General features: G+C 34.4%; 1 protein-coding gene across 1 annotated transcript; it reads left to right on the top strand.

The window, feature by feature from the left end:
- LOC124445499 (lysine-specific demethylase 6A-like) lies at positions 1-10775 on the top strand. The gene is made up of 33 exons (XM_046996225.1): positions 1-136; positions 311-360; positions 509-587; positions 703-811; positions 1637-1686; positions 1774-1832; positions 1929-2049; positions 2127-2181; positions 2495-2623; positions 2770-2896; positions 3182-3280; positions 3511-3642; positions 3788-3825; positions 3939-4023; positions 4629-4704; positions 4850-6052; positions 6124-6229; positions 6294-6364; positions 6445-6512; positions 6706-6797; positions 7169-7214; positions 7543-7591; positions 8131-8230; positions 8520-8634; positions 8728-8750; positions 8817-8938; positions 9322-9364; positions 9583-9633; positions 9751-9832; positions 9917-10043; positions 10112-10225; positions 10302-10352; positions 10438-10775. Exons 1-33 carry the CDS (start codon positions 134-136, stop codon positions 10456-10458), a joined length of 3696 nt encoding a protein of 1231 aa, XP_046852181.1. The 5' UTR covers positions 1-133; the 3' UTR covers positions 10459-10775.
- Positions 10776-10802: the final 27 nt, after the last annotated feature.

The following is a 10802-nucleotide window of genomic DNA, read 5'->3' as shown; positions in this document are numbered from 1 at the left end:
TCGCATCGTGGCGAATCTGCCACTAAAACAATTCTGTTGCGATTGTTGTGCTCTAAAAATTTTGAATTTTGCTTTCTTTACTCATTTATATTAACATAATGGTAGAGAAGCTTTCTTCTTTCATTTCTTGAAAATGGTAAGTTATAACACATTGTTACATTTGTGTTGTTTGATTCATCTGTCGGTGTGCATTTATTATGTAACCTGTGTCGATTATACTTGTCGGAGTTATGTACGATGAGCCGTGAAATCTGATAACTATAAATATACAGACTTGAACTTACTAAATGTTTGTTTTTTATGTACGCAGGCAGACGTTTTGAACGACCATGAGTTGCAATTAATCGAAGCTTACGATAGGTACAACTTGTACAATTTGTCAAAGACTGGAAATATTTTATAAATCATTAAAATTCAATCACAATTTTACATGACTAACCTACCTTATATGACAGTTTATGTGACTATAATTTCTTTCTTATAATTTTGATATTTTTTATACTTTTAGCCGTTTGTTCGGCTTTTTACAATTAGCTGAGCAAATTTCCAACCATGGCGATGCCACTCACAAATCTTTACTCAAGAAGGTGCAATGATTTTTCTTGACAATTCGCTTCATACCGACCGCTTTGAACGAGTTGTTGAGTACGTTTTGTAAGAACTTAGGAGCGACTTGATTAATGATTTATTGATATTATAAAGGCTATACGTCTTCACGAGGATACTTTGATGAAAGAAGGCACACAAGCTGACCCAAATATATATTGTAGACTTGGCCACTATCATTTACTACTTGAGGACTATGTTAAAGGTGAATACTGCAATTAGTTTTTTTTGGCCTGAGTGATACGCCTATCTTTTTTTTCGAGATTAAATTTTTTCCCAGAATAGCTTACTGAGATCTAATTTTAAAGATCAAATAAAATACCTATATATGTAGGTCATCTAAGGGGATTCCCTATTTAGTTAGACCATATGTCATGCTTGATAATGTAGTTACTTATAAACTATATCATTTCATGTGCTGATAGAGTTTTTGTCCCCCAAGAGAAGCTTGGTTTATTAGCAATTAAACATGATAGACCTAACTAGGTCACCAACAAGTGCTATTACGAAGAAGCCTACATAAAACTTGGCAGCATAAAAGCATATGAAAAATTTGCAATCTTAAAACATTTGATTGCAAAGCATCTTATTTACCTTGTACTTGTATCAACTTCGTAGAATAGGATTGCCATTATGATATTTTATTATTGGTATTTCATTAGTAAGGCAAAAGTTATTATTGTTGAAAATGTGTATAGTCTTTTTGGAACTGTCATTATAAAGTAAATGGTTTGAACGCGGGAGTATCGTTACATGTTTGTAAATGTAGATCATCCAGGTTGGTATAGTCCTAAGAAGGACTGTTTTTGTTGTTGTTGACTGATGTTTCGACAACCTTCAGAGTCATTTCGACTCGGTAGTCATCTACCGCTAAGGTTGTCGAAACATCAGTCAACAACAACAAAAACAGTCCTTCTCAGGACTATACCAACCTGGAAGATCTACATTTACAAAATATGTAATTGTCATTATATTAATTATCAAATCTTATTCTTCACCTGTTGAAATTAAGTACTATTTTTTTCCTTAGCATTATCTGCCTATCAGAAATTCTTCAGTGCACAGGGTGATTATTGGAAGGTATTGCTTATTGCTATGCAAAATATTCTCATCTTAAGAATTTAAATGAGATCAAAACTGTAATGTCAAGCTTTCAACTATTTATAGGATGCGCCATTTCTATATGGATTAGGAATAGTATATTTTCATTATGGTGCATATATGTGGTGAGAATTGTTAACCATTTGATATAACGCAAGCACTCTTTTCATAAATTGTGCTTTAATATATGTACGTAGTTAATGTGTACAATTGCATTTTAGGACAATAAAGGCATTTCAACAAGTATTGTATGTCGATCCAGGATTTACAAGATCCAATGAGATTCATTTAAAGTTGGGTATGATGTTCAAAATGCAAGGAAATTATGATGCAAGCATGAAGGTGCATTGAAAACATTCTATATAAGCATATAAGCATAGCTTGTACAGTATTCCAATTTAAGCATTTTTATGTTTTAGCATTTTCACCAAGCTCTTCTTGATTCACATCCATGTTCCCTATCAAAGTTTGAAAGTATGTATTATGAACTATAACTATCTGCTTGTTTTATTGCCATAAGCAAAGACGTTGATCCTATGAGTTACCATTTTCTTCATTATAACAATTTGCAAACAGAATATTTATGTAAAATTCTTATGTTTTCTGTTAAGTTGTGGATGAGGAATTAATTTCTTCCAAAAATTCAGATATTTAACAGTAATAATGGTTGTCAGTTAGTCTCAGCAATATAAACATACAGTAATCGTTTACTAATAAAAAAGATTAAATTCTTAATTCTTTGCTTTGGTCAGTATAAATAATGTGCTTATGTGTCTTTTTGATGTAGTTCAATTTCACATTGGTCATATACATGAAATGCAGAATAAGTTTCAAAATGCACAAGAAACATATGAAGCTGTTGCACAAAGTGAAAATGTACCCAATCATGTGAAAAGTAATGTTTACAAACAGTTAGGTACGTAAGTAATTCTAAAATGCACCCCAATACTGTTTTGCTCTACTGGTTTAAGATTGAAGTTTTTGTAAAATTTTAGGAGAATTTCTTGTCAGTAGTTGCGTTCAAATTTCAAGAATGAGTGTGCATAATCTCCTAAACTTTAGGTTGGATGCTTTTCTCAAAAGAACAACTTGGTGATCGGCTTTCAAGGCTACATGTTGCAGTGCAGTATCTCCAAAGAGCAATCGAGGCAGACAATACTAGTGGAGCGTCCTGGTATATACTTGGCAGGTGTGAAATATAATATGCATGTTTTTATGCAATCTGGATTTTAACTAGATTTTTAATGCCTTGTGTAAAGGTTTATGCATGGCTTAGAGTGGTATTGATGTGTACGTGCTGTAGTTATCCAACAAGTCAAGCCATAATATGAACTCACTTTCTGAAAACACACCTCTAAAATGATAAGAAATTTGTAGAAACAGATATTTTGGTTCATCCCTATGCTGTGATAATCTATTGTATGAAAATGTCCATCATTTTTGCATCTTATTGTTGGCAATGGCTACTTATTAGATGTTATGCTGTACAAGGCAAAGTTCATGATGCATTTACAGCTTACAGACATGCTATTGATAAGTCTGATACCAGTGCAGATACTTGGTGCTCTATTGGGTAAGTTTTTATTTAATATAACTTGTACATTTACACAATACAACATAATGGGTTAATGTTCTGTGGTACCCATATGTGCCTCTTTGACTGGTTCCTTTTGATGTTTATTGGCTGCCACCATTTGTTCATGTGTCCAGAAGAATTTCCACACACATCTATTCATGGCATGATATGTAATATTAACTGCTTAATCACTTAGAGAATGTGCTCATTTACAAACTTATTTTTAGTGTATTGTATCAACAACAAAACCAGCCAATGGATGCTCTACAAGCATACATTTGTGCTGTTCAGCTTGATCCGTACCATGCAGCATCATGGACTGACCTTGGTATCTTGTATGAAGCCTGTGGACAACCTTTGTAGGTTAATTTTTTTGTTTTCAGGGAAATTGATTTCAACTATACTTGGTTCATCCTAGTAGTGAACAGCACAACATATTGAAAAGGATCACTTTATTTGTCTGTATTATACACAGTATTTAAAGTGTTTTACTTTTCTTTTTAGGGATGCTGTTAAATGTTACAATGCTGCTAAACGCTGTGGTAGGTGTTATTGAAGTACTGTAGTACTTGTTTTTGACTATGAATCATTGTTTACGTATCCCTGTCTTTAAGTGTTTGATCATTTGAACTTTCTACTTATTTTTATTTGACAGGGGCTTCCAGCCCAGCCTTACATGCAAGAATAAAATTGATCCAAGCCCAAGCTGATCTTTCATCAAATATCAATCCACAAACAAAGTAATCAACTCATAATTAACTTAGAATTAGAATGATATTTCATTTTGTTATGAAAGCAATTGATATTACGTAATTCCTGCGTAACCATATGGTTTACCAAACTATGTCGCCCATTACCGCCTCTTTTGTACATAGTTCATTTACGGCAATGGAATGTCCGAAAGAGGGTTTCCCTTTGACGTCATAGCAGCAATATTTTAATGAAGTTCCTTTGTTGGTAACAACAATATGGCTGCTATCAGCATTTTGTATGCAATCCCTGGGGAATGGGGGATAATGGGAAATACAATAGAAATATTTTTTAACGATAGTTGATTCAATTGGATATTTTATGATTCAGTAGATAAGTCAGCGCGCTAGGGCGGTTTTGCCACTTAAATTTCATTTCTTCAGGAATGTTGTTTTTGCTTTGCGTTAACACTGAAATATTTCTATAGAAGCTACATGAAATGAAACAAACGTACTGCCTACGTCACTCCATAAAATTTAATTTATAAATTACTCAATTACATACGTGTCGTACGTCTCCGATGGTATATATTGTACAACAGTGTGAATATTTCATTTCTGTCATTGCTATACGTATATTATTATTAATTTTATAGGAGCTTGCCTTTAATTGAAGAAGCTTGGAAAATGCCTATTCCTGCAGAATTGACGTCCAGGACAAAAAGTGCAAAGGTATTTTGTCAAATGAAAGTATTTGTTGAAAGCAACGAGTTTGCTATTACGTACGTATTGGTTTTAGATAAACTCAAGTAATGTTGAAATATTTTATGACAAGTGCTGTAGCATATGGCTATATTATATATTTATATCATTGCAGCAACAAGCCGCTGTGGTTCAACAGCCATCAACGCAGTCAGTTGCTCATTCTACTCAGCAACCAATTCTAACATCTACACATCTGTCTACAAAGTCGCAAGAACCAAACCTAATTCAACAACAACAGCAACGCCATAACCAAGCTTCGCAGCAGCAATTTTTACAACGTAACGAGAAAGTTCCTTCATTTGCAAACTCTACCACCATAAGTCTACAGGAAGCTAGACCACGGTCTGTGGGAGCAGTTGAGCAAAATCCTGTGTTTAATACGGTATCGCAATCATCGCAAAATAACTCGCCTTTCTTACATCCTGCTGATGCAACTCGACTATCGCATGGAATATCTCGCCAACCTCAAACAACAAACGATCAAACTGCGACTGTTTCATTTCAAAATCGTAGCGAACCAATCACAGCAGTACAAGGATCTGTGATGTACAATCAGTTACCATCACTTAGTCAATCGTCTTCTAATCAACACCAACAGCATCAAACTACTACCAATCTTTGTCAAACGTCTCACGCAATATCTAATATTTCTAACTCTCATCAAACACCTATAATATCTACGTCTGTACATAACCCACTAATTAGTTCCAGCTCACTTCATTCTTCTTTACATGTTACGTCAGCATCGCCATCCATCACTTCGCCATCATCTAGTATCCAAAGCGTTCCACCATCTTTAGCAAATTTTCAAATTGATCCTGATACAGGGCTACCACTGAGTATAATAAATCTTCAAAATAGTGGCATGCTCAAGACAACGCCCACCCCATCATTACGTCAGAGTACCGTCATCGATCATGATAATATATCAAGTGGCATGCTACTTTCATCACGTGATCCAGTTCTTTCTGCAAGTCCATTTATAAGCGAACCTACATGCAATACTCCTACACAACCATTAACAGTTAATGTATCCACAGTTACTTCTGTTCCTGCTGGTGCTGCTTCTACGGGTGGTAGTCCTCCTCTGATCTCACCTACGGTCATGTCATCTGGACTGTTGTCTCCAACGCGATACTCACTTCTTTCACCATCTGAAGTGAAAAAAACGAGTCAACAAGGCATGGGTTTTAGTGGTCTTGGTTCTTTAAAAGTGTCTTTACTACTTGAGCCAGGATCTTTACCACAACCACCACCATTACCGCAACCTTCTTGTCCTGTAGAAAAATTGTCACCTCCTACACCTAGCATACGCGTATGTTTTTTCCCCTCAAATGTTTTTTAAAATTGATTGGTTGGCAAAACTAATTATCTAATTCACTTCAGGTCGAAACGAAGTCTGAAGCATACTCTTCGGAACTTCGAAATCTCTGTCTTTCTCCTTCTCAACCAATAACGGTGATCAGAGGTCTCGATAAAGCACTGGGAATGGGTGAGAACTAAAATATGAGGAACACTTTTTTCATTATGTTGCATTAATGATGTATCTCCTGTAGATCTTGGTTTGTTCTCCACAAAAGCATTGCTCGATGCGCATGCGGATCACGAAGTTGAAGTGCGAACACAAGTTAGTATTTTCTTGGAGTGTGTTATTATTTATTAAGTTTAAACATCTTTACTCATTTGTAAATTTTACTTCTGCATTAGAAACAACAGCCGTCAGATGAAAATCTTGATGAAGAAGGAAGAAAAGTTTGGTTATGTGAAAGTAGTAGGTTTGTGTGTTTGTTTCAACACTAGTCTTGCTAGGGTGTTGTTGACTGCAATGAATTCTATCCACATCCCAGATGCACGACACTTAAAATTCAAATTTATTTCGCCTTTTTTCTCATCCAACTCACATTCTATTCTAGTGTAGCTGAGATCTAATTTAGAGAGAATTAATTTCTATCAATATCATTATTGTAGATCGTATTCTACCATTGCAAAATATGCTCATTATCAAGCAACAACGTTTAAAGAGGTTTGTATGTTTAACATCAACAATGCATCAAACGATCGTCAAATAATTTTATAACTTTATAAGGTGCCCTGCTGGTTATTGCAGATGTTATTTTTCTTTATGTATTCCGACAATTCAGTTTCTAATATTCATATAGCTGGACTGTATGAGGAAAAATGGCTCTTTTTATATCAGTCAAAAGAAATAAAAAGAATAATATGCATGGCAACATGCTTTGAATTACAATTAATTCAGTGGATGCGTTTTCTTTTTGTTTAATTTTTATACGATCCATTCATTTATGAGTCAGAATTATCCTGACCAAATCATTATAAACGAAGTGATATTCCTGCATAATCAACCATACCTTTTTTTGCGTGTCTTATCCTATTTAATGTTGTTTTTCATTAATTAAAAAGGATGAACAAGAAAAAAGTATGTCCGATAGTGATTCGTCATCTTCTGGTCATAAAAGGCAAGACATAGAAATGGAAATCTTGTTTCATGTCATGTGATAATTTTATCTGTTTATGTTACTGGCGACTTTTTTGACAACTTTGTGAAAACTTATCCATTCCAGAAGAAAAGAGCAGGTCGAAAAATCATTAAGTTTGGCACTAATTGCGATCTTTCTGATGAGACAAAGTAAGTGTGAATTGGACAGGGTGTATCAATCTTACAGGTGAACATACGTACAATGGTCACTGTTTCATATAGCTTCTTAAATCCCCAGAGGCCAAACATTTCGTGGATTGGTTTAATTGTGTTTTTTTACCTTATTACGTAATCTTTTATTTTGGTAGATGGAAACCGCAGTTTAACGAATTGAACAAGCTTCCTCCGTTTTTACGAGTAAGCATCTGTTTATTTTACATACAGGATGTATAAATGAAACAGCAATTTTCATTCTACAATTCTTTTAAAAAGTATAAGTGTTACCTACGTACATGTATAATGTGGATAATTGATATATGTTTACGGATATATGTAAATGATCAATTTTACTAAAAGTGTCAAAACTAGCAAGGTAGCGCCTAAATTCTTATAAGTTGCATCTACCACTGCGTTCGTCCATAAACTGAAATCATACCTCTTTTGCAAAAACAATTTCTTTCTTTAGGCTACATACTGAATCCTTAGTTCCATAGTAAGGAACGCTTGAATTGTTTATGATGGAATAACTCTTGAAAACCTTTGCATGTTTTTGTACATTAATCATGTAATTAAAAATAAAACGTTGAGCACCATATAAAGTTTTCTTTACATTGCAACATGACTTCTGTATTAGTTAGATTCAAATATTCATTTTGTTGCAGGAATACAACGAGAAAATTATTGAGAAAAGTCAGATCTCGTAAACATTTTTCGATAACGTTATACACGTTTTTTAGGTTTTCTATGCTGGAAATATGCTAAGTCATGTTGATCACGTGATACTTGGAATGAACTCTGTTCAACTGTACATGAAGATTCCAGGATGTAGAACTCCGGGTATGTTTCGTGTAATGAGCGTGTAGAGCCGCCAAGAGAAGTTAGGGGCCTGGGCTAGTTTTCACATTTGCAGCTGCATAGAATGAAATAATGAAAAGTTTTATGACAAATTCAAATGAAAAATGAAAAATAATATCAGCGTGCCTTAAATGTAAGAATAACCATGGTTGCCTACTTGCTTTAATCTGGACTTTCTCTAAGGTGCTCCTTTAGGTAGTGGCCAGGGCAAATTGCTTCTCTGCTTCCCTTTTTGGCGGGTCTTTGTACAAATATTCTCCCTTTTACTTAGGTCATCAAGAAAACTTAAACTTCAGCTCCGTGAACATTAACATTGGACCTGGTGATTGTGAATGGTTTGCTGTACCTTTTGAATATTGGGGTGCTATTCATAACTTCTGTGAGAAGTAAGTTGGCTTAATGAACTGCTTGTATTAAGTGAAATTGCGTCATTCGCCTGTCTAGAATCAGAACCTGACCCATTTTACTGATTATTTCAGGAATAATGTTGATTTTCTTATGGGTAAGTGCTGATGTAATTCCCGCTTTTGTCGCATCGTACTGTCTTATTTGTTTTGATCGTAAATAGGATCATGGTGGCCAATCCTCGAAGATTTGTACGAAGAGCGCGTTCCTGTATATCGATTCGTTCAGAAACCCGGAGATCTAGTGTGGGTTAATGCTGGCACAGTGCATTGGGTTCAAGCTATTGTAAGGAGAACTTTAATATTTTTTACGTTCTTGCTATGGGTGTTTATCGACTTAAAAGCCATAAATATTTCTTGTTGTTTGTCATCATAACCTTCAATATTCTTATATAATAATTTCTTCACTAGTTTAAAGTGATGTTAATTGTAACATGGCAAAGATAAGTTCTTACAAAGCATAATTCAAGACATTACGCACGTCGAAGTGATAATTGCATCATTTCAACATTACACTAACGTTAAATGCTGTGTGCAGAATCACATTGTTCCAACTTCATTTTAACTACAACTTAATCCAACAAACATAATAAGTACAGTCTTAGTTATTGCAATGACTGTACTGGTTTTTCTGGTTTAACATGAATTTCATTTACCAATATTTATTAGGGATGGTGCAATAATGTTGCTTGGAATGTTGGTCCTATGACAGGTATTCAGGCATATACTCACTAACTAGAACTTTTTTTCTCTAAAGAAAAATGGGATGAATAGAAAGAAAACCCCACACGTAACTCACGGTTTTCAACCACGCATTTTGTTATTTTTACATGGGGCTTATGAGCGCTTAATGAATGCCACCAAGTTTCTTCTATAGAATCACGCGAAATCACAGAGTTTGGTAAATTAATACTCGGTTTTTCATTTTAGAATTCCAGTATAATATGGCTGTTGAGAGGTACGAGTGGAATAAATTACAAGGTAAAAACCTTTTGATATTATTTATAAAATGGAGCTAATCATGTTCACCTTAAACGTAATAAAAGATCACACAAGAATCACTGTTGTATTGTTTGTCTTTGTTTCATAGGAAACAAGTCAATTGTCCAATGAATTTATTGACTTGGAACTTGGCACGAAATGTCAAAATTTCCGAGAAGAAATTGTACGAGCATATGAGGTATTACAATAGGAGTAAAATTTTCAAATTTTTATGGGTATGACCCGATAAAGTAAGGTAACATCTACACGACACTCTATTTAGAGAGGTATTAGCTCGGATTCTGAAATATTGTCAAGTAACCTTGGATTGTTTAAAAGAAGCTGGAGTCACTGTTACTTTGCAGAGAAGAGTTGAGCACGAAGCTGCTCATTATTGCGCCGTGTGTGAGGTAACAGACTCATTGACATGAAACAACGAATTGTTTTATTCATTTTCCACTGCATATATTTTTTTCAGATTGAGGTTTTTAACATCCTATTTGTAACTACTAATAAGAAACATCTGGTGTATTGTCAAGATTGTGCAAGGAAAACAAATGATGTTCTTCAAGGATTTATTGTTTTGCAGCAGGTATTTAAGCATACGTGTATATTCTACTGCACGATTTTTATCGTTATTTACCATAATGCAATTGTACTTATTTCAGTTTCCCATGGATGAACTCTATAAAACTTTCAACGACTTCAGACTCTATAAGGTTAGTTTTTACTCATAAAATTATAGAAATTCCTCTAAAATTTTGCTTCTCGTTCCATCCTCAAGATATTTCTATTTGTTTGCAGCAACCATCCAGTACAAGGTAACGAATACTGGTGCTCTCGTCATAAGAGTTTTGTAGTGAATATTTATAAGGAAAAACATGATGTTCATTTGTATATTTCACAAACGTTGTACATACATATACATATTGTGCACTGATATTTTCCTATTTTGTGTGAAAAGTTATAACCATCGAATTTTGCTTCATCACCTAAATTTAACTTATTGCATTTGATCTATAGGCCATAAATCCTTATTCACTTGTTATTGCTAAATAGCCAAGAACGTTGGCAGATTATACATGCACTTGTACCTCACTTTGAGTCACGCATCATCAATAAAACATCCATAATTCTTCCAACTGCGAAAGTTTTCTGGTCAATGAAAC

Source organism: Xenia sp. Carnegie-2017, unplaced genomic scaffold, assembly GCF_021976095.1.
Source record: "Xenia sp. Carnegie-2017 unplaced genomic scaffold, XeniaSp_v1 HiC_scaffold_22, whole genome shotgun sequence".
In the NCBI taxonomy this organism is placed as follows: Eukaryota; Metazoa; Cnidaria; class Anthozoa; order Malacalcyonacea; family Xeniidae; genus Xenia; species Xenia sp. Carnegie-2017.
This window is presented reverse-complemented; position numbering and strand designations above follow the sequence as displayed.